This window comes from Polypterus senegalus, chromosome 8 (assembly GCF_016835505.1).
Source record: "Polypterus senegalus isolate Bchr_013 chromosome 8, ASM1683550v1, whole genome shotgun sequence".
Taxonomy (NCBI): domain Eukaryota; kingdom Metazoa; phylum Chordata; class Cladistia; order Polypteriformes; family Polypteridae; genus Polypterus; species Polypterus senegalus.
Genome location: NC_053161.1, coordinates 103936831 through 103962299, shown reverse-complemented (window position 1 = coordinate 103962299; position 25469 = coordinate 103936831). Strand labels below are relative to the sequence as shown.

Genomic DNA, 25469 nt, shown 5'->3' with positions numbered 1-25469 from the left:
TCCTTATTTAGGAAGGTAAGTAAAAAGTAAATTCTGGAATGGATTAAGTGAGCTGAAAAATAGATGGATGAATGGATGTAAGACTCATAACCCAATGTTGTCATATACAGTCTGAATATTTTATTAAACAATTGCTCACCAGTTTAAAACTAATTTACATGAACTCTGTGGTAAATGTTGACTGGCTGTCAAATATCTTAAATTGTCTGCATGTTGCCTAAATTGTGCTGTACCATTCAGAGGAAATGGGGTATTTTGGAAAGTGATCTTTGTTAAAATTGATGAATGACAAATCTTTAAACGTTATATAATATTAAGTAAATATTTATGCACTTTGTTAAAATATGTTTAGTTAGAATTAATTTAACAAGATTACAACCAAGATTTTGCTCCATGTTAAGTAACATTAATAGGATAAGTAAATACTCCCCCTATAACAAGATTGGAGCAGTCTTAGAAACACTAGAAAATCCCTTAGTAGCCATGAATTTCTTTAAGTCTTCATGTGAGAGAGTGAGGTGCAAAATTTGCATTGCAATTTTTTTTCTTTCATATGAATTGAAAGTTAATATCATGGTTAAATTTGCTAGCATCTCTAGGAATGGTTTTGGGAATACATCTTATGCACATTAAAATCATTCCACTACAATTATTTCTAAATATTTATGTGTGTGTGTGTGTGTGTGTGAGTGTGTAAAGCAACATGGTATGCCTTTTCTTTAAGCAACATAACAAGCATTTTAGGAATGCCATTATCACAAAGAATATTTTTGAATTAAATAAGGTGTTTTAGTCCACAGGTTTTTTCTGTCTCTTCAGCTGTCCTTTCAAAGGGAATACTATATAGATTTAAAGACATCTCAAGTGCATGTTGCATCACAGAACTTCACAATAAGGGAGCAAGAATCCATTACGAATGCAGATATTTTAAACCTGTTAATCAGGTTCCAGTCCAACACTCACCCTCTACAAAATCGAGCTTCATGTGCTTTTACATTGCTGCTTCCCCAATACACCATCCCAATCTGGCAGGATCAATATATAGCAGTGTTTAGGCTAGTTCATTGAAAATATATCAATAAAGCATAATGTAAGACAACATTTGGCTGCTATACAAAATACAGAGAATAATGTGTCAGACATGATTGGAATCTCAATGCTGACAGACAAGTTTTAAAGTATAATCCTCCACCAACTGTTTTTTCCATTTCCAATACTCACATCAGGCCTATTGTAGTCACTTTTCCCATGCTGAAAAATCCTCTCCTTCAATCACTTCTGGTAACTCTGAAGCTGCATTGATTCAACCTTGGTAATACATTTATATAACAGTTTTTTACTCCATATTAAATCAATGTTATATTATATCATAATCCTTCTAATTTAAAATTCCAAGACATATCATCTGCTGAATAGGTGTTGACGATAATGAGACCGCATATCAAACATTTCCTGGCATGCATTTTTTGTGCTTATTTTATCTTATTTACTATTGTCATTTACTTACTTTGTCAAGCATTAGAGTCAAAATGGGTTAGCTTCTTCTTTTTACTCATCATCTATGAGTGGGTTGATTTATTTGCATTCAAGTTATTTTGCCTAATTATGAATTTTGCTGTAGCAAAATAAACATAGCTACACTTCTCACATTTGACAAATCCCCATTTTCTATTATACTGAAACAAAATTAGTTTGCCACATCATTTTCAGAACTAATCGGTGGCAGTCCCTAAGAAGATCATGAAGGGATTTTCTTTTTTTGAAATTGATGCATCAGATATCATGGTATCATTCATATTTGCAGATGGATATGATGTATTTTTTATAACCGATAAGGCAGTAACCTGTTATGTAAGCAGTATTTTATGTGGTTTTTGCTCGAGTTGGAAATATGTGACAAGATTATACATTTATTAAAGCAATATTCTGCAGTATGTCAAGCCCTGTAATTAAGTGCACTAAAATATGTCAGTATTTTATTTGCTTGATAAGAGCAACATGCTCCTCTGGATGAAGAATAGTTATTTTACTAGGTGATCTGTAAATATCCAGTATATGTAGTGTTACTTTGATTATCACAAGGAGATGCATGATATAATTGCAGCTGTATCATCTTGTGCATTTCTATAGTTTTGTTTATAATGGCAATACATATAAATATAATATAAAATATATATATATATAAGCAGCATGGTGGCGCAGTGGGTAGCGCTGCTGCCTCGCAGTTTGGAAACCTAGGTTCGCTTCCCAGGTCCTCCCTGCGTGGAGATTGCATGTTCTCCCCGTGTCTGTGTGGGTTTCCTCCGGGTGCTCCGGTTTCCTCCCACAGTTCAAAGACACGCAGGTTAGGTGCATTGCTGATCCTAAATTGTCCCTAGTGCCTGCTTGGTGTGTGTGTGTGTGCGCCCTGCGGTGGGCTGGCGCCCTGCCCTGGGTTTGTTTCCTGCCTTGTGCCCTGTGTTGGCTGGGATTGGCTCCAGCAGACACCTGTGACCCTGTAGTTAGGATATAGGGGGTTGGATGATGGTTGGATGGATATATATATATAAAATTACAATTTGATTTGTATTGGTTTTAGATAAAATGCCCAGCCTTTAAACACTTGCAGCAGCTAGTAAGATTTTTGTTTTTGAGAAGTAGGTATTAAAATATTTTGAAATATGTCAAATGTACAAAAAATATGTTATTATTTATGTATTTCTTGAATTAGTTTGAATTTTTCTTTGGTTAGTTAAACCACAATTTGAGATGTCTGACGACAACTGGGTAGGAAGCTGGCGACCTCATAAACCGAGGGGACCAATTGCAGCACTTTATGGTAGTCCTGGGCCAAAATACACACTCCCAGGCTCTACAGGTATGTGATTACTACCATAAACGTGTTCATGAAAAAAATTAAATGTGATCACCATTTTTTAAGTGAATTTGCACTAAATTAATAATTTAATAACAATAATAAGTACACTTAAATTATGCTCAAGTAATTCCATGTTAAACTAAGAATAACTTGAAATTCAATTAAGATGTCTTAAAGCCATTGCCATTTAGAGTACCTTGTTTATCTTTTTTTTATCTTTCATTAGTATTGTTGCATTGACGTTCCCAATTACAACATGAGCTTGTATTTTCCCTAACTACATTTCAGAAAGGAAATATTGCAGTGCAATTACAGAAAGCACTACAACTGTAGCTGTTAAAAATCATACTATATTTTGTTGCCTTGTTTAAGCTGTTTTTCACCCAAATGTTATTTACAGGAACTCTCTCTCATGACCCCAGAAAATACAAATTTCCTGCTTATAGTTTTGGAATCCGCCATGGTGCGTTAACTAAGGAATGCTCTCCAGGTCCTGGTTATTTAATACCTGCAAGCATTACACGGATGGGAAAAGATGGCACACCTGCATATTCAGTGTATGGCCGTCCCAAAGATCTGAACCTTTTTCGAACTCCTGGCCCAGGTAATTTCATATTTTAAAATCTGTCTTCTTCTTTTAGTTTATATAGTAATAATACTAATCCTTACTGTTATAATTTTTTTTCTTGTTTATGTTTATATAGTAAAAAGGCTCCTTCCTCAGTGTTATTTCACCAAATGTTTCCTTAATAAAATTTTAGTTTTGGAATTACAGTGAAATTAACACCATTCCATCATCGTTTTGCCTTCTAAAATTTAATATGGTGTGTTCCATTTGAAATGTTGAAAGTTTTCTGTGCCTAAATCAGTGTTTTATACATGCTTTGATCTGCTGAAAAAAGTAGTGTTTGGGAAAGCAAGTCAAAGATTACAAATACACCAGTCCACAGCAATGCCAAATCATCCTACTTCTCTCAGAGATGGGGACCTTTTATACTCTTGTCAGGAGAGCAGATGATTATTGTACATCAACTCTAATATTTAATATATGTTCTAATTTGAAAGTCTGCCCACTTTTTCCCCTCTGTTTTTAATTCCATGATGCTAAAATTGAGGTCAGTTTTTTAAATTGTTTCTTTGAAATTTATTTTTCTTGGAATCTCATTTAATGTTGTTTGGGGCAGGCTCTAGATGTTTTTAAAACTGACCAGTGATAAACACATTCAAATAATGGGAAACATTTTTTAGCTCCAAAGTGCACTACTATGTCAACTCTATTTGGACAAATTTTGTTTACCCTGCAGGTCAATATTATCCAGAAAATGCAGGAAGGAGTATTTTTTCCTCTGCACCATCATATTCTCTTTCTGCACGATCTAAGGGCTTTCAAAATGAACAGACACCAGGTATGTGATATATTTTGTTGTCAGTGAATTCTTTGGTAAGATTATTTAGATTTTAAAGTAAATCTACAAAATGTTGAGCACTGTGGGGTTAGTGATGCTGTTTCACAGCTCAAGGAACCCAGGTTCAGTTCTAAACCTTGAAATGGTCTGTGTGGAGTTTGCATATCGTCTCCATGTCCTGGTTGATTTTTTTGATATATCAGTTGTCTCCCATATTGCAAGAATGTGCATGTCCTAATGTGGGTGAAAGTACGGGTGTGAACAAGTGTGTCCTGTGTGGCAGTGGAGTTAAATTTTCCAGGCATCCAATGATGTAATGGTGGCCATGATAATAAAGAATGGAGGTTAAGAAAATAAATTCAAAAATATTTTTAATTCTTAAACAAAAGTAGTAAAATGTTCATGCAGTGAGAAATGTGTGCCCTAAAGTGCCAAATGCATATTTTTAGGAATAATCCATATTAATAAAAGTATTAATTTATTTTGTTTTTTTGTATATATTTTTATTCCTTTTTAAAATGTTGTTAACATCAATTAGTTCTCTGTGTTACATGTACAACTGTTTATCATCCCAAGTGAAAGCTGTTCTTATTTTTTGTATTACATTTCAGCTGTCATTAGATTTTCTGATAAAATACTATATGTACAGTAAAGATACTATACTGCATGTATGCATTGCTTAATTTACCGATAAAGTACAAATGAAAGCTGGTGCTCATTCTAATTCTAACAAAAATTTATGACAAATACTGTACTGATTGAACATTTTATAAGTGTTAGAATAAGTCCAAAGGCAATTAAGTGTAATTTAAAAGTTATTTTTAAATATAATACAGTATAATTTAATAATATAAGCAAATAATGCAAGCATTGAACAGAGTAGGGGTAAAAACACACCCCTGACGAACCCCAGAATCAACTGGGGGAAAAAAACACAGAGGATCGGGCTCCACTCTGCACAGCATTTACAGTACCAATATACAGGCTGGCCAGCAAGCTTGAGGGGATCCCATAAAGTCTCGGGATGTCCCACAGGGCAACTCGATCAACTGAGTCGAACGCTTTACAAAAATCGACAAAGGCTACAAAGAAACTCTGCCGATATTCATGTTTGTGCTCCATGAGAACTCTCAGTGACAAGATGCGTTCAATGGTAGATATCTAAGGTGTTAAACCAGACTGCTCTGGTTGCTGGTAGGTGAGCAAGTGATTAAAGATCCATTGAGGACGACCCTAGCAAGGACCACCCGGCACTGAGAGCAGTGTTATCCCCCTATAGTTGCCACAATCCAGGCGATCACCCTTCCTTTTCTGGTTAGGGACGATCAGTCCCGTTTTCCAGTTAGTTGGGATGAAGCCAGTCTCTCAAATGGAAGCAAAGATTGCTTCAAATGCCAGGGGGACAGCCTTACCACCATCCTGAAGAAGTTCACCCCGGATACCACAGATTCCTGTAGCCTCCCCTACCCTCAGCTCTCGAGAGACTGAGCAAGGAGTCTGACTGTCTGGGCTTGTGAGTGTCCTGGATAAAAACCAAGATCCATGCCTTTAATGACCTTTTAAGCTCAGCCATCAGCAGTGTGTCAGTCTGTGGAGAAAGTGTCAAACTTGTTGAGAGGTCTGGTATTTATGTCTCTGGTGACTCTTCCTATGAAGTCAGTAGATGGATTGGGAGAGCATAGGGGTTCATGAGGTCTCTGGAAAGGGGTGTGTGGCGCTCCTGATATCTATGCAAAAGGACGAAGGTCCAAGTCTTTAGAGTTCTGGTGCTTCCTGTCTTGCTACAGTATATGGTTGCGAGACATGGACGCTATCCATTGACCTGAGGCGAAGACAGGACTCCTTCGGTACTGTGTCTCTTCAGAGAATCCTTGGATACCCCTGGTTTGACTTTGTATCGAATGAGCGATTGCTCATGGAGTACCAAATGAGGCATTGTGAGGGAGTGTCAGTTACAGCATTTTGGCCATTTAGCATGATTCCCTGAGGGTAATACTGGTCACAGGATCTTTATTGTTTAGGACCCGAGTGGCTTGACTGGGCCAAGGGGACGCCCACGTAACACCTGGCTGAGGCAGATAAATGGTCATTTCCAGAGGGTGGGACTGGACCACGTGTCCTGAGCTGTTTCGTTGTGTGGTGGTTGTGGCAACATGCTGTACTAGTGCATGCTCCCCAACCTGACCTGACTTGTACATAATAATATAATGTAAGCACATACCATCCAAATAATGCTGAATACAATATACATGGTTGATATTGGATTGTAACATCAGTTTTCTCAATTGACATTTAATATATTTTATGGTTGATATCTGTACAGAATCTGGACAAAAGGATGAAAGGACTAAAAGCTTTCAAGACCCAGATCTTTTGAGTTAGTGACTTTTAAGTAAAGTGCTATGTAACAATTTATGTTTGAGTAGTTTTTATGAATTGTTGTCTAAACTTTAGAAAAAAATCAAACAACTGACAACTCTGTATTGTGTACTGACTAGTCCCAGTGTTGGAATAATTCATGGAAGCAGGGAACGCTTTGACAAAATGTGGGTTTTTTTTTTAATTGGTTGTGATCTTTAAATCAATAAAAACACATTGTGTGTGTGTGTGTGTGTGTGAGTGTCAGGTTAAGAAAATAAAAAGTAAATGTAGCCAAACCTTTACATTCCATCAGGCTTGTTTGGTTAGCTAATAATTTTGTTTCAGTATTTCATTCAGATTTAGTTTTTAAAAGCTGTCACGGTATCGGCTTTAGCCACATTACTTGATACTTTGTTCATTGAAGTGTGAAAGTGCTTCCCGGATTACTTGAGTTTACATCCCCTTAATTTCCATTATGATTTCCATTAAGATCAACTTCACTGATTCTCTTGAAAAGACGTGGATTAGTTTTCCCATGTACCCCATGGTTTGAGACTAAAGTCATTCAAGTACCCAAATCTTTCAGAGTAGGTCAATCCCATTAATCCACTTGTTTGCTCTCCTGTACACACTTTATTGTGCTAAAATCTTCTTTGTAATGTGGTATAAAGAAGTACATACATTTCTGCAAATGTAGTATTGGTAGCATGTAACATAAGCATTACACTAGCATAAAGCATTCATTTGTTTAACATTTTTTAGAATGTAATTTAAATCTGTAGTTTCTTCCTTAATTGATTCTATGCATTGCTTGGAGCATGAAAATATGGAGTCAACATAAATCAACTAATTAGAAAGAAAATACAACAAATTTTAGATAAAAAAAAATTATATTGCTTCTCATTTTCTTACAAATGTGTCTTATTCAAGAATACAGTATATGTTTCCTACTTGATTTGACATGTTTTTTGGGCCTCTGACTCAACTTAAATCACAGCTTCTAGGATAATTAGAATTTCAATGAAGGAAACTTGTTCAGTTGCTTGCAGAAATAATGGGAACATTCTGTTTTCTTTTATATCTGAAACTATTCCGGACCCATCTGCATTTGTCACTAGTGGAGAAGTGCTTTGATAATGCATGCATTCACGTGTGGAATCTTTCAGGGATGTGGTTACCCTGCTGACATCGCTAATTGCTTTTTTGTGCATCTCATGCAATGTTTCTTAATGTTTGTGTGGATTCAAGTGGATTGCTACTCTATTGGCATTAATATTCTGGGGAAACTTACCTACAACTATGTACTTAAACCTGCTGCGCTCCAGTAGTAGTTGGTTGTGCATTATTTTCCCACATATTTTATTGATTCACACACCTAATAGCTTCAGTTTGCATTTCCTCTAGGGACTTGCTGCAATCACTGACAACTTTTACCTGTGTCTCCTATTCAACCTTACAGGACAGGTTGCACTGCTCTGTGCTTTCTTTAGCTTTTGTATTTCCCAACTAAGTACTGGCCGTCATCTATATTGTATCTTTTTCATTAATTTTTAACTCTTTAATTTGTATTATTCATGTTATTAGTTATTTTTTTTTGTTTATTATGTAATCATGTATTTTTTGTCACATTTGTTAATTGTTTGATTTCTCTGTGTGGATTAATTTTCTGCTGTTACCCTTAAGTTTTGTGGATGCTTCCTCAAAACCTGTCAGTTTCCAATGAGGGTCAGCTGTCAGCCCTACAAAGGCTCATGGGAACTGCAGACCTTCGTGGTCTGTTTACTTAGAGAGTTCTGCTCTTATTGTTTATTTTTATTTTATGGATTTCTTTGCTGGATTTTTGACATTTTTGCTCTGATTAATGAAAAGTAATTTTTGTTTAACGTTTTGGAACTTGGTTACTATAGTTGGCTTTTTTAGGCAACTCCTTTTTGCCTTGTTTGGCAATGTTAAGTTTTTTTTTCAGTATTTAACCCTTTTGTTTACAACAAATCATTTATTTAAAAATATTCTAAAATTAATTTAAAAGAAGTTAATTAGCAGCAAAAACAGGTCACTAATTAAGAAAAGGGTTAGAATGAAAACCTGTAGCCACTGGGGCCCTCTAGGACCGGAGTTGGGGACCCCTGCTTTACATTGCTATCTATTGGGTATAGAGGAAAAACTTAAAAACGTACCAAACACGTCAATTTTCAAGCCAAGGCAGTTGTTGAGTATTAATCCACATCTTGAAATTGCACACATATTGTAAAACGGTTTATATATGTCATTTTTGAACAAAAAAAAACACTAATATGAGATTCAGACATTTTAAAAGAAGACCAGCCAAGTGGCGATTTCATGTCGACACACCAAATCACAGTAAAGTTTTGTGCCACATGGTTGATTTTGTTTTGATTCACTTTCATATTTACATTAGAATTCACACAAGTGAATAGAAAATGTATCCTTACCACAAGAAAAACAGTGCCAGAAATATGAGTATTTACAGATCCCTTTTGTTTTTTGAACACTTTTGTGTTCGAAAGTATATATAGTATGTTTGTGAAGAAATAACTTTGACTTTAACATTTACCATCGATGCATATCTAGAGGATAACTCTTTCTTAGTACCTGTTACATCACATGTACTACATCTCTTGCAGTTGGATCATGGGTGCAAGGTTTACTTATACATTATAGTCAGACTTACTATGCTTTAAATTTAGTGCATCTATGCATATAAACAATGCATATATTTTTTAACAAATTGAAGTTCACTGTAATTTATCTGTACTAGAAGGTAAATGATAAAACAACACAAACCAGTTTGCTTTTCAGTTAAGTTACCATTCTTCACTCATTGTCAAGTGAATTAATGTCAGTCTAGAGTATGATAAAAATTAAATCGACAATTCAGGATGTATCTGTAATGTACTTGTAAATACTTATATGAAAGAAATATAAATAAAAATATGGTTTGATGTCATCTTTGCTTTATTCCCCCACTTCTTTTTTTTATACATAATGTTTTGCTGTCTTTTTGGTTCATATATCCAGTTCAAAAAGTAGAACTGATTTACAAACGAACTGGATCCCACCTCATTTGAGCACTTATAAAGGAGGTAAACCTAAACACAGGGTCTTAGTGATTTTCTTTGTATTGTGCATCCCATTTAAACTTTCTAAACAGTTAGCAATTCAAAACAGATAGTGATGATCACTCTTTACTATGAAATATTTATAATATAGTACAGTATTCACTTTTTAGAATTGTTTTTTGCCGAGTTGAAAGATGTGTTCTTGTTACATGCCAATGAGTAAATTATACTAAACTTTAAGTAGACCATACACTTTCTCAAAGTCAGATTAACCTGCTTCTGACTTTTTAGTATCATTAAACAGCATGTTTTCATAATACTTCACTATAAATATGAAACAAATTTGTTGTAAATTAGAACATTAGAACAACTGCGATGAGAACAGGCCATTCGGCCCAATAAGATTACCCATCTAATTCCCCTAGATTGTTCTAAAATAACATAATACAACCTAGTCACTCTTCTCTGGTGCTGCTATGTCTTTTTTGTTATATGGAGACCAAAATAGCACACAATTCTGAATGATAGATAGACAGATACTTTATTAATCCCAAGGGGAAATTCACAAATCCTAAGGGGAAATTCTCCAGGTGAGGTCTCACTCATGTGTTATACCTGTATAACTTAAGAATAAGCCTCCCTTGACTTGCACTCCACACATCGTGCTATATAACGCAACATTGTATTAGCCTTCTTGATCGGTTCTGTACACTGTCTGGATGTAGATAGGGACGAGTCTACTATGACTTGAAGATCCTTATCATAAGGGTTATATTCATTCATTGTTTATTCAAATCTAGCATTTTTACTTCTTACATGTAATACTTCACATTTACTTAAATTTCCTCTGTCACAAATCTGCCTAAGCCTGAATGCTGTTCAAATCCATTTGCAACACTGTACAATACAATACAATACAGTTTATTTTTGTATAGCCCAAAATCACACAGGAAGTGCCGCAAAGGGCTTTAACAGGCCCTGCCTCTTGACAGTCCCCCAGCCTTGACTCTCTGAGAAGACAAGGAAAAACTCCCAAAAAAAACCTTGCAGGAAAAAATGGAAAAAACCTTGGGAAAGGCAGTTCAAAGAGAGACCCCTTTCCAGGTAGGTTGGGCGTGCAGTGGGTGTCAAAAGAAGGGGGTCAATACAATACAATACACAGAACTGAACAAATCCTTAATACAGCATAATAATAAAAATCCATCAAGCTGCCTCCCCATTTGGCCATTTCACGGCTGAAACGTTGCTCGGCCAGCCAATCCGATGAAAGGACCCCTTTTTCCCATGATTCCTGTGATCCTCCATCAGGGATGACTTTACCACAGGCAGGCAAACAACTTGGCAGGTGGGCCGTGGCACCAATTGCCACATTTGAGTACCGAGAACAGAAACAGAATAGGTGAGGGTTAGTAACAAATTATAACAATCATGTTACTTATGTTTTAGTGCTAATGACTAACAAAAGAGATGCAGTCTGTACAGTTAATCAGCAGCTCTAGTCAGAATATGCTAAACTGAAGTAGTGAGTCTTCAGCCGAGATTTAAAGGCTGGGACCGAAGGGCATCTCTTATAGAAGCAGGAAGACCATTCCACAGTTTAGGGGCCCTGTAACTAAAAGCTCGACCTCCCACTGTTATTTTATTAATCCTTGGAATCATAAGCAGACCAGCATCTTGAGATCTTAATGTGCGCTCAAGTTTGTAAGTCATGATAAGTTCAGACAAGTAAGCCGGACCTTGGCCATTTAATGCTTTATATGTTAAAAGGAGGATTTTGAAATCTGCCCTAAATTTAACCGGGAGCCAGTGTAAGGATTTAAGAACTGGAGTTATGTGTTCATATTTTCTTGTTCTTGTAATAATTGGATTAACTGGAGGCTGAATAAAGAACAGTTTGAACAGCCAGTGAACACCGCATTGCAGTAGTCAATCCTACTAGAGATAAATGCATGAATTAATTTCTCAGAATCCTGTTTATTTAGAAAGCGCCTTAATTTCCTAACATTTTTAAGATGGAAGAAACATGTTTTGGACAACTTTGTAATATGTGCTTTAAATGACATGCTAGAATCAAAGATAACTCCTAGATTGCGGGCTGATTCAGTAAAATTAATTGGGATTCCAACTGAGTTGAGTGATGACAAAATATTGGTGTGATCAGCGTCATTCCCTCCAACAATTAACATCTCTGTTTTATCTGTATTTAAAGACAAGTAGTTCTCATTCATCCACTCCTTTAATTCACTAACACAACTAATTAAAGACAACATCGGAGAAACTTCATTTGATTTAAATGAAAGGTATAACTGGGTGTCATCTGCATACGAGTGAAAATTAACATTATGTTTCCTAATGAGAGATCCCAGTGGAAGCATGTAAAGTGAAAACAGTAAAGGTCCCAGTATTGAGCTCTGCGGGACACCATATTGAACTTCTGTGTATAATGATGGAGTACTGTCAGCACATTTCTGTACATATTGGAATCGATTTGATAAATAAGAACTAAACCAAGCGAACACGGGCCTGTAAGCCCAACATCGTTTTCTAGCCTGTGCAGTAAAATAGAATGGTCAATGGTGTCAAATGCTGCACTTAAGTCTAACAACATAATTACAGTGGAGTTTCCTTCATCAGAGGATATCAGAATGTCATTTACAACCCGTGTTAGTGCAGTTGTAAGATGTGACTGAAGCTGACTGGTGACTACTTTTTCTAGTATTTTAGAGAGAAATGGTAAATTTGAAATAGGCCTATAATTATTTAGTATGTGTGGGTCGAGGTCTGACTTTTTAAGTAAAGGTTTAATGACTGACCCTTTTAGTGCATCAGGTACGGTGCCATGCAGTAATGAACTATTGATAATGGTTAAAATAGGCGCTGCAAGAACATCCATTGCACTTTTTACTAGTTTTGTTGGCACTGGATCTAGGGAACAAGTAGTGGGCTTCATTTTAGTAATTAAAGTTAAGACTTCCTGCTCAGTTACAGGATTAAAATTACTAAAGTGCTGAATGCAATGTGCAGGGTCTGCTAAGCTAGTATTTGGTTTGTACTGTGATGCTGAGATCTGGGATCTTATATTTTTAATTTTCTCATTGAAGAAGTTCATAAAGTCTGTACTGCTAATATCTGTTGGTATTTTGCACTGTTGATCTGAATTCCCATTTGTTAATTTAGCCACTGTTCTAAACAGTACCCGAGGATTTTTATTATTGCTATCTATTAATGTAGAATAGTATTCTAACGAGCTTTAAAGAGGGCTTTTTTATATTTATTAACACTCTCTGTCCATGCAATTTGAAAGACATGTAGCTTTGTTGTTCTCCATCTGCGCTCCAGTTTTCGACACTCTAAGAGCTCGAGTATTTTCATTAAACCAGGGAGAGTTTCTATGTGCTTTGATCACTTTTGTTTTAAGGGGAGCCACTGTGTCCAGAGCATCTCTCAAGGTCACATTATAATGTGATATTAGCTGATCTAAATTGTTTTCCACATTTACATTTGATGTTAACTGATCTAAATGGTTTTCCACAATTACACTCGACTTACTCAAGGTATCTATAAATTTTGAAGCAGAATTACAATCTAGATGTCACACTGTCTTTGTTTTAATCTGTGAGTGCGTTGGCATGGGCAGAACTAAATCAAATGTAATTAAGTAGTGATCGGAAATAACTTCATTTAATGGAGTAATATTTAAAATTTTGAATTTCAACTTTGTAAGTTATAATTAAATCTAATGTGTGGTTATGATTATGAGTTGGACCTTTGACAATCTGACAAAATCCTACTGAATTTAACAAATAAGTAAAACATTTGCTAAAAGTGTCAGTTTCCACATCAATGTGTACATTAAAATCCCCCATCAGAACTACGTGATCATAATTTATAGCCAAATCAGACAGAAGGTTGCTAAATTCAGTCATGAACAATGAATATGGCCCTGGTGGTCTGTAGACTAGCACTATAATTGTGTTGGAATCTGTTTTAATATTTAAAATGAATACCTCAAAGGATGTAAAGTTGCCTAAATTTTTAGAAGTGATTTGCATTTTGTTACAATGAATTATTCCAAGGCCTCCTCCTCGACCAGAATTCCCCTCTGCTAGGGGAACAGTGTCACATTTAGTAAGCCAGGTTTCAGTGAGAAGACACAGATCAGATTTTGTACTTAATATAATATCATTTATTAAAACAGCTTTAGTGCCAAGAGAGTGAATGTTCAATAAACAGCATTTAAAACTGCATGTTTTTTTCTGAACTGGTGATATATTTTTTGTTTTAATTTGAAGTAAATTTCTATTACAGTTTTCCCTGGTGGAGGGTCTGGTTTTATCCCTTGGTCTAATTATACACCTTATTTTTTGGTTATCAATTAATTTAAGGTTTGTATCAAGACTAAATTTACCGGATGTCCCACAACAGGAATTATGGGTAACAGCTTCAGGAAAATAACAGGTGGGATAAACAACAGCCTGTGATTTAAGATCACATGACTGCGGCCTGGATGGTGCTCTAATCAGTCAACCAGGCAGTTTTGCTGCCATATTTTGGGATAATACTTAAGATCCCCTCCAGTTAGGATGAAGACCATCTCTTCTGAAAATTCCAGGCCTTTCCCAAAAATCATCCCAATTGTTCACAAACGCTATGCTTTTATTTGCACACCAGGTTTCTAGCCAGCAGTGAAAGGAATGCAATCTGCTATAAATCCACATCCCCTCTATATAATCTTGGTAAGGGACCAGATACAATTAAATTCCGACATTTTCTTTTAGCTTTGATGCATAGAGAGATGAAGTTCCGCTTTAATACCTCAGATTGCTGTAAATAAATATCATTAGTGCTGACATGCAGCAATAAGGTAGATACTTCATCGTCTGTGACACGGTCCAATGCGGCCTCTTTGCCAGAAATCTTGGTCCCTGCGAGGCACTTAACATTAACTGTTGGTTTAACATAGTTTGGAATTCTAACATTCTGCACATTGTAGATGATTCTACATGAACAAAGAACACATGAAAAATAAATTTAAATGAAATTCAGGGGGAGCCCCAGGATGTGGTCGATGGTAGACTTCTTAGGCATAAAACCAGACTGCTCGTTGGTAGGTGAGCAAGTGATCACAGATCGTATAGAGGATGACCCCAGCAAGAATCTTACCCAGCACTGAGAGCAGTGTTATCTCCCTGTCGTTGCCACAATCTAGGCGATCAACCTTTCCTTTCCAGATATATGGCAAGTCCTGTTTTCCAGTCAATTGGGATGTCTCCCAAATGGAAGCAAAGATTGCTGAAATGAGTGTCTGGGCTTGCAAGTGTACTGGATGAAAACCAAGTTCCAGGCCTTTAATGACCTCATGGATATAGCCATCAGCAGTGTGTCTGTCTGCGGAGAGATTGTTGACCTTGTCAAGAGGTTTACTCACCTTGGCAGTGACATTCATGTCTCTGGTGACTCTTCCTATGAAATCAGTAGACGTATTGGAAGAGCATTTCTCATGAGGTCGCTGCAAAGGGACAAATGGCACTCCCAATATCTATGCAAAAGGACGAAGGTTCAAGTATTTAAAGTCCTGGTGCTTCTTGTCTTGTTATATGGTTGCGAGACATGGATGCTATCCTGTGACTTGAGACAAATATTGGACTTCTTCGGTACTGTGTCTATTCGGAGAATCCTTGGGTACCACTGGTTTGACTTTGTGTCGAATGAGCGGTTGCTCATGGAGTCCCGAATGAGGCACATTACCTGCTTTCTGAGGCAGCATCATTTCCGACACTTCAGCCATGTGGCGTGATTCCCCAAGGGTGATCCAGCTTGCAGGATCCTCATTATTAAGGAGTTAAGTGGCTGGACCAGAGCAAGGGGGCCCTTCCATAACATCTGGCTGCAGCAAATAGGTCATCATTTCCGGAGGATGGGACTGGACCGAGTGTCTGCCTGGGGGGTTGACAACTATGATCTCGAGCTGTTTTGTTGTGTGGTGGGGGCGGCAATGCACTGTACCAATACATGCTCCCCAAACTGGCCTGGCCTGACCTGACTTGAGCCCCGGCTTTAACTTAATACAAAGAGCAAAGATGCAGTCATTTGGTTTTCAAGCTGTAAATACAAGAAATCTGTAAATATGGTGACTGACTAGCATTCTGTGGACAATTCATCTGAGCTTTGATGAGTGAAAGTGACATTTTTCATGTAAGGACTTACTTCATATTGCATGTGGTGTCACTGAAATAATCAAATACATAAAGTAGTAAGCAGCAAGCAATATATTTTGTGAAGCATTTAATTGTTTATACTCACATTTCATATTATGTTTTTTTTATTTAATTTTGTACAAAATATTCCTTTATATTCGCCTGGTCCACCTGACATTTTTTTATTTGTACCAGATAAGGTATTTTGTCATCCTAGTCCTGTGCTCTCCTGTTATACAGAGAGGGAAAAAATGCAACCATTCCGATGGAGATTCTTTTGTGTTATGTTAAGCTAAATGTATAGAAATTTGACAAATTCCATTAGATGGGTCTGTCACTGAAGAGATGCCGTGTGCAGTTGTGTGTGTGTCTGTTTTTTTTTTTCATTATTAAGTTAATGACTAATGATTAATAATGGAATAGGAGACCATTACAGATGAAGATGGGAAAATATACTAATAATAGCAAGTGCATTTATATAATAGTAAAAATTATTTTATCTCTGTATTAGTGAATGTCGGTTTGATATGATGGTTTACAGCCCCAGAGTTTATTCATGCCAGAACAGGCTGCGGCCTCCTCAGCTGCAAACAGGAATAAAATGGCTTGAAAATGAAGGAATGGATTGCTGAGTGCATACATTAACTTCATTTGTTATACTGCCACATTTTCAGTTGGCTGAATGTTTCCATTTTACAGTATACAGATTTCTTTCATGTTTTGTGTTGAACACAACATTGCTTTGCATGACAGTAAAAACTTCACATAATGTTGTTTGGGTCACCATAACTGGAAAAAGCTTTGATGAAGCTGCATGTTCATGTTACTCCAGTGATGAACACATAATGCATTGAATGCATATCCCTCTTTCTCAAAAGAAGTTCACTTTGAAAATAATCAATGCAACAATGAAAACTTCAATTCCAAAGTTGCAAACAGAACTGATTTTCAGACAAAACAGTAAAACTAGGTTAGTAAGCCTGACATACTGAGGAAGGTGTCTCTTTTTGACCTGTTCAGTTTTCTCTATAAACAGAAAGAGCAAACTTTGATGGCAAATTTGGAAGTTGGAATTAAATGAAAGTGTTAAAATAAAAAGCGTTTGAAAAATGTCCTTGTTTTTGGGCCTCACATGGTTGGATTATACTGGCTGCATTTGAACTTGAACTAAATGGGTAAGAAAATAAATGGAATGATGAATTGGATTGTTAATTAATAAGTGATTAAGTGTTTTAAAATGATATTGTTTTAATTTCTAAAACATCAGTGTCATAGGAGCTGAGCAATCAAGTTCCAGCAGTCAGAAGTTGTACTTAACATTTAAGCTCAACTAAAATGTTAAATTAATGATTTTAAAAGCCTAGATTAAGTTCACCACTTCTTTTTAAACTTGGGTACTTTTATTAAAGTTTTCCTGAAATTAGTGCTAGGCAGCAGTTTTTTAATTACAGTTTTTACAGTCAGTGTCTATGCAGGTAGCATTATTTATTAATGAGTACTAACCTTTAGGCTTGGCTATCTTCATGCAAAATAGACTGAACGATGGCACTCCAATCTGTAATATGGTAATAAGAATTTATCATAGAGCCTTGTCATATCTACTGAACATCCATCCATCCATTTTCCAACCTGTTGTATCCGAACACAGGGTCACGGGGTCTGCTGGAGCCAATCCCAGCCAACACAGGGCACAAGGTAGGAAATCTACTGAACATTTACCATTGAATCATGTTTCCTAAATGTCAAAGAAGCCTTTTTATAATTTTCTACTGAGTATTTGTCTTCCACTTGTAGTAGTGTTAGTTGTTAGTAGTTAGTAGTGTTACTGCCTAAATGTAGCATTCTCCACCCTGTAAATGTTTTTGACTCTGTCAGTTTTCACAAGAAACGAAATAGATTTTAAGCATATACATAGCAGCAGAATGGCATAGTGGCGCAGTGGTAGCACTGCTGGCTTGCAGTTAGGAGACCTGGGTTCGCTTCCCGGGTCCTCCCTGCGTGGAGTTTGCATGTTCTCCCCGTGTCTGTGTGAGTTTCCTCCGGGTGCTCCGGTTTCCTCCCACAGTCCAAAGATATGCAGGTTAGGTGCTTTGGTGATCCTAAATTGTCCCTAGTGTGTGTGAGTGCATGTGCCCTGTGGTGGGCTGGCGCCCTGCCCAGGGATTTGTTCCTGCCTTACCCCCTGTGTTGGCTGGGATTGGCTCCAGCAGACCCTCGTGACCCTGTGTTAGTATATAGTGGGTTGGGTGATGGATGGATAGATGCAAAAACCAAGGTAGCTTGAAAATCTTTTTTTGTCTTGTCCATACACATCAATATTTTTGTCCTATGTGGACAACTTGCATTCTGTGTCATTTACGGTGATGTTCATAGTACTTTTTTAATGATAATATTAACTATACAAATGTATGTGGTTGGATTTTTATGCATTTAGTTTACAGTATATACATCTCAAACTTGAAGTTATCTGGAGCTGTTACAATTAGAGTATCCAAAATTACAGATTATCTGTTTTGTTCTTTTCTTAGGACCAGCAGCATACACTCTTCCACCTATGCTGGGACCTAAAGTAGTGACCAGAACATCAGCTCCTTTTTATTCTTTGAGTGCGAAAAGTACTATTGGAAGTTTTATGGAAGACTTGCATAAAGTAAGTAGAGTTTTAACTCATGGTATAGTGTGTTGGAATATAGTTCATCCTTAGTTGAAAATCTTGCAGAATCCCTCTAGACATGAACCAGTCTATACATTTGCATGCTCCAGAAGATCTTCAGTGAGAGCCAGACAATGTTTTCTTAATACAAGCAAAAACTACTGACTCTTTATTGAATGTGCTTTTACTCTATACAACTGTTGCCTATTTCCTCATCGCCCCGCCTTCTCTCACACTACACTGCGTGTGAATTGCATCATCAGAGGCGCTGCGCTTGAGCGCTTCCATGTCCCCCCAGAATTCACATGCACTGGCAATGTTCACTTTTTTGGGGGCGCGCACTATGCGCGCTGTCCGAGTGCGATTAGGCACGGTTGTGACAAGACCTGGAGAACTAACATCTGAATGACTTGTAGGTGCAGGTGTGTTAGGGGAAGCAGGGGCTTCTGCTTGGACAGACCATGTTGTGGTTTGCCGTTCCCAAAACTCCAGAAACTTTAAAGCCACCATGTTGGCTGACATGACAAAGGTAACTCTGGAACCTGTAGTGCCCTGTGAGGAAAGAAAACACGCAAAACAATGTTTTCTTAATGCAGGGAAAAACTACTGACTGTCTATTGAATGTGCTTTAACTATATATAGCCATTGCCTATTCCCTCATCACCCCACCACCTCCCACACTGCAGTGCATGTGAATCGTGTCTTTAGAGGTGCAGCACTCCCAGCCGCTACAATAGCATTATCTTAAGTTATAATCACAAAATGTCAACAACTTAGCTTGATAAAGAGAGATGATTATCATGCTATTTATATAATTGGTCCCCACAGGCTACACAGGCTGCTTTGAAGCTTTTAGGTGCCTGTTTGGTAAGAGAGCTCATTTTAGTATAAACAGGTCTTTCCATTTGAGTACATTAAAAAGTCAAGCAAAATGACACGTTTTATTGGCTAACTAAAAAGATTACAATATGCAAGATTTCGAGGCAATTCAGGTCCCTTCTTTGCCTTGCTTGACTTCTCACTACATTCATATTGGCTAACATGGTACAACACCCTAGTACTACATTTGAGCACAGCACAGCACACACTGAGATCATAACACAGGCTTCCTAGATTGTACTAATGTAACTCTAACCAGAAAATTGTAAAATAATAAAATGCCTTCTTATACAAAGAACAAAGTAAAACTTTCTGTTGAAAACTGATTAAATAATAGAGAGCTATTAGAAATGTAAACTTTACATTTGGTATAATAAAAAATGTAGCATGGTCATAAGTCTACACTTTGCATCACTTGTCACTTTTTCATTACTTAACTTTAATGTGAAGTCAAAATGACAACTTTTATTGGCTAACTAAAAAGATAACAGGATCTTGCCTTAAGAAGTGGCCTGAGTTGACTCGAAAGCTTGCATATTGTAATCTTTCTAGTTAGCCAGAGTTGCCTGGAAAGCTGAGACATAACTGACTACGAAAATTGCATAAATTTTTCACAGACAAATACAAACAAATTATAACATTGTAATGTGTCAGATCATTCCAGTATGCATTGTTTTTATAGAAAGTTGTGTCAAACTTCCCAGATTACTGCAAATTCAATTGGGGTGATTATCTAAGCCAGCTCCACAAACATCAGAAAGCTAGAACTGAACCTGGGGCTCTGTGGCTGCAAATCTAGATGCCATACTGTGCTCTTGGTTAACCTATAATGATTTTAATTTGAAGAAAGGTTTAAATAACAAACAATGTAATAAAATGGACCATTCGGATATTTCTGTACAATTCTGCAGACATGGACACTTGCAATCATGGACTGACTAACTGGGTTTAGATAATTAATGGATGGCTGTATACTATTATACCAGTGGTCAAATCTTTTTTGACAAGGTGGATAATTTTAGTAATACTTGAAATGTAGAGAGAAAATAAACCAATAAAAAAGAAATTCTAACATAAACCAATCTACAGTGTTCTAATAAAAGTGCTGTGGTTGCAATTGTAGTACAGCAGCTTAGTGGTCCCATGGCTAGTTTTGCTAGTTAGAATCCTGCATCTGTTTGCTGAAATGGACAAGCATCATTCCCAGTAATGTTTCCTGCCTTGCACTCAGTTCTGTGCAGTAGACCCTAACCCCTTCTGTGCACCTGAATTCGGTTTAGGAATGAGCTTGTAGATTTTAAAAACTAAAGTATAAAACACTAAAGTTTCAGAAGTCATGAAGTCCTAGAAATGTAGGTAATTTACACCAACCCCTCCAAAAATCAGTATCTCTGTCTATTATAATGCAGTTGACTAACTTTCACTCTTATTCTTTCATCAACAAGAACACTGTTTCCCATTAGTTAAAAAGCTGAAATCTGGCAGGATTGTACATCTAGTGTGTTGGCATCCTTTAAGGAATTTTGATATATCAGTAATTATAGGTAATCTACCACCCCAAATAGAAAAAACTAAATACCCCAAAACCTCTAAATGCTTTGATTTCTTTGGGTGATGTTATAAAAAAAGAAAATTGTCCAACCCATGTTTTTCATTCGCTGGTAAAGTTTTTAATTGTCGAGGTTTATTAATATTATTCTAATGTATATGCTCTGTGCTGTGCTAAGGGTGTGCTATATGAAAATGAAGGACGGAGAAGAAGCAACTAAGCCAATAGCACCACTAACTTATATGATGGACGGATGACTGAGGAAGGGGTAGTGTCCTGAATAGGGACAAAAAGAATCATCATCACGTTTGGCATGTACAGTGAGATGTGAAATGGAAAGAGAGTTCAATGATGCTAAATGAAGATGCAAAACTCTGTGGTTAGCAAGCACACTAAAAGTTTAAAAGAGGGTGCCAGGTGCTATTGCTGCTTTCCAAGAAGCAAAAAGGGAGTGAGAGAGAGGTAGAATCAGAGGTGGTGTTCTCTAATTTAAGACATGATATGGCCGATGGTGCCAGTTTAAACTTTAACGGGTTCCCCATGAGTTACTCCATTGTAATATACACTCCTATCTACGGACTTTGATTTGGGATCACCATCTTGACCTCTGAAATTGTTTACATTTACATGTGCATCTGCTTACTTTGAGCTGGGATGCCCTCACTCCACTCTCCCAAATTCTTTATATTCACATCTGCAGTCTTTAAAGGGGGAAAACATACAACTGATGAATAGCACAAAAAGAAATATCAGTGAACATCTCAAATAAATGAAAATCATCTAGTAATGATTATATACTCAAATTTCGCATTATTCCTATTGATTACCCATTTTAATTGAAAAGAATGCACCTTTTTGTAAAATTGTGTTTTGCAATGACCATCAACAAAAGCCAAGAAGTAGGAATTGATCTAATGCAGGAATGTTTTTCTAATAGACACGTGGTCTAAAAATATTATTATTACTTATTATTTGACTGATGCCTTTTTCCAAGGCAACTTTTGCAACATCTGGGATACAACTAGTTATATTACTTTTGTTTTTACAGTTGGAGCACAGGCAAGTGAAGTGACTTCCTCATGGTTGCACAGTGTCAGTAGCAGGATCTGAACGGACAACCTCAAGGTCTGAGGTCCTAGGTCCAAAGCTTTAACCACTCCAATACACTGCCTGCCAATAATATTTGGCCTTGGTGGGGGAAAAATTGTATACAAAAAAGTACTTAGTAACATAGTACTTCTCATACATCTGATTAACCAATGGCATTTCTCTTACAAAATGTCTTGGGCAAAGCATTGGTAATTCAGCTAGTGTAATTTACAATACAATTGTAAAGAAATGGGATTCAGTTTACAGTCTTCTAATAGAAGTGTAATGCCACCACAGCCCTTATGACCTTTATTTAACAGGTGTTTAATCTAAACCATCCAAAGCATCTTCCAGTTTGCATCATGCAACTGAGTTAAGGTAATATACCACAGCAAGCTGAATTGAGGTGAAAGTCATACTTTTGTGGTGAATAATGACCCACAGCACGCTCAGCCAGAATCCTGGAAAGACGGAATTATAACTTGGCAGCCTTGACGCGCTGACTATTGATGCGTAATTTCTCCTTATACAGGAGTAATACTTGTGGTCTACCATATAACCTGTCCTTCATCTCAAAATCTAGAATATTCTGATGGCATTAACACAGATACTCATTCTAAGAGGAAAGTGTACTTGTTGTTGTTTTACAATATTAACTCTAGGGCTGTTATCTTAAGCCATCCTCAATCCAGGATATGCAGCTCCTACATCATATTAGCATTATGTTACGGTGCTTTCTTATGGTCTCCACCTAGAGCTCATATTTAATTATTAGCATAACAGATCTTTACAAACCATTCTCAGGGTAGTCTTTTGTCTAGGGAAGTACTTAGCATTATAAGAAAGTTTTAGACTAGAGCAATGATTAAGTGAAATTAATTAAAAAAAAAAACAAAAATAAAAGAAAATGTATTATTATTATTACATTAGAATCACTACTTGTACTGATGTATAAAAAGTGTATCTATTATGCTCTTTTTTAACTCCTCGTCCCATAGTCCATTACACAAGGTGAAATTCCTGCTGTTCACACACATCCCAAAAATAATACATACTAAGCAAAAAGACATATAAATGATATTTTATTTGATTAACAAAATTTACTGTGATTTTCTTTTTCTTTGTTTTTTTGTCTCCGCCAAGTCTCCCGGTCCAGGCACATATAAAGTGACTGATCCCAATTCGTATAAATTCAAATCTCCTCAGTACAGTATGATAGGACGCAACACCATGCCAGGTGATTCAACACAAAAACCAGGACCAGGAGCACATTTTCCAGAAACGGTAAGTTATCAAAAAAAAACATTGGGTGGCCATGTAGGTTTGGATTTTTTTTTCTCCCTAAATAATAAAAAACCATCATTTAAAAACTGCATTTTGTGTTTACTTGTGTTATATTTGACTAATGGTTAAATGTTTTTAATGATCAGAAACATTTTGTGTGACAAACATGCAAAAGAATAAGAAATCAGGAAGGGGGCAAATAGTTTTTCACACCACTGTATGCTGGTTAGGTTAATTGGTGACTCTAAATTGGTTGTATGTGGTTGTGTTAATGAAACTGGCTCCTCAAACATTATACAGATAAAAGAATTCTGTATGGAGGGAGAGTTGGAAAAACTTTCTCCCAGTCAGGATCAGAGACTGGTAGACAATTATTGGAAACAATAACTTGAAGCTGTTTCTGCCAAACGGGGCAATACCAGCCAAAGTTGTCCATACTTTTTCTACTGTCAGAAATGGTACATATGTTTTTCTTTGACTCAATTATTTCAAAGTCAAATTTTAAATTGCATTTTTCTAAATAAATTGTTTAAATGAAGATGATGTCATGGTATGTCCACAAATGTTTAAAAAGAAAAAAAATGTTTACTTTTTCACATGACTATAGTCTTTTCTGTTTCGACTAAAGAGATTTAATTAAATTTCCATAACTAAAGTAGGGAACATCTTCTAGAACATTTAGGTCTTTTTTTAAAGATCAGAACTACACTCAACATTCCAGACGTGGTCTCACTTGCATATTACAGACTGAGCACAATGTTCCTAAAATATTCAAAACAGTTTAGTTTTTACCATATGACCCAACACTTTATTTGCCACTTCAATTGTTTAACTAACATTCACCGTTCAACCTGTTAAAATTGTGCATAGTCTGTCACAGTGTTATAAGCCTGTTATGGTAGAGTGACAAAACAGCCAACACAGACAACAATGATGTTAGAAATTCATACTGCAGTGTGTTCATTTTGCCAAGAACATGAGGGCTGGGATTTGAGGTTAGTGGTAAGAGAAATAATCTGAGTTATACTATGTATTTAAAGTGCCTATTTATAGATAGTATGTTAAAAAATATGTAAACCACTACAATGTTAATACATTTAGCAGTAATTTAAATTACATTATGTATTGAATTAATCCATCCATATGTCCCTTTTTGGGTGGTGTTGTTCTTAATCCCATCCCTTTAGCAGTGGGACATGGCAGAAACAAAACATTGACAAATCCCTAGTCTATAATATAAGGTACTAACTCATATACTTGCACACACTCATTTTGGTCCAATTTAGATAATAATTTGGACATCTTTTGGAATTTAGGAAGACTATCTTAGCATTAAGAGAAAGCCCTTTAGAAACCTGCATGCCCCACATAGAAAGTGACTTATTTGGGATTCACCCTAGTTTTTTGAAGCTTAATGATTTCCAAACTAGTTTAAATTTCTATATTCCAATGTTTGAAGTGGAACGACTACTGTCAAATAATGCCCAGTTTATATTTAGAGTGGTATAAATTGAGATTTCCTAGTCATTTTTTACATTTAGGAATAAAAGTACCATTAGCATTTCAGTTATTTCATCTGCAATAGTACATTTTACATTACCACAGTAATTTTTTTCTTTTCTTATTTTCGAAGGTGATCTGTACAAAATTCAAAGCTCCAAGCTTTTCTTTTGGAATCCGACATTCTGAATATATGGCTCATCCAATTATGGATGGCAAATGATAATTGCCAACGCGCTGTTATGCATCAGTACAAGATAATGTTAACTAACTTTGGGTAATTCCAAAGCCTCCTCAACAAGCTGAAACTGCCTGCACACTTGTGACATCTAACACATCAAGATGCTATGCCAAGGAGGATTGTTAATTTTAAAAAAAGAAAGTGGCTTCCAGAAAGTAGACTGACCTGGCATGTCAAAAGCTGCAAGATGTCATAATCAGCAGAAGTGGATATTTCCATCATTTAAATCATCCTAGAATTCAGAAGATAAGTCTTCATTCTAAGGAAACACTGTGCGTATCAAAACTTATTTTATTTTCATGCATTGTTAATATGGAAGTCTAACTCTGAATATTTTTTTTCCTTTCCCTTAGCTTGCCAGAGAACTTGAAGT

The 25469-nt window shown here is 36.4% G+C and overlaps 1 protein-coding gene across 1 annotated transcript; it reads left to right on the top strand.

Annotated features, from left to right (window-relative positions):
• Positions 1-2748: 2748 nt before the first annotated feature.
• On the top strand, positions 2749-25078 carry LOC120533616 (outer dense fiber protein 3-B-like). The gene is made up of 6 exons (XM_039760534.1): positions 2749-2857; positions 3258-3461; positions 4162-4263; positions 18430-18551; positions 23215-23355; positions 24989-25078. Exons 1-6 carry the CDS (start codon positions 2749-2751, stop codon positions 25076-25078), a joined length of 768 nt encoding a protein of 255 aa, XP_039616468.1.
• Positions 25079-25469: the final 391 nt, after the last annotated feature.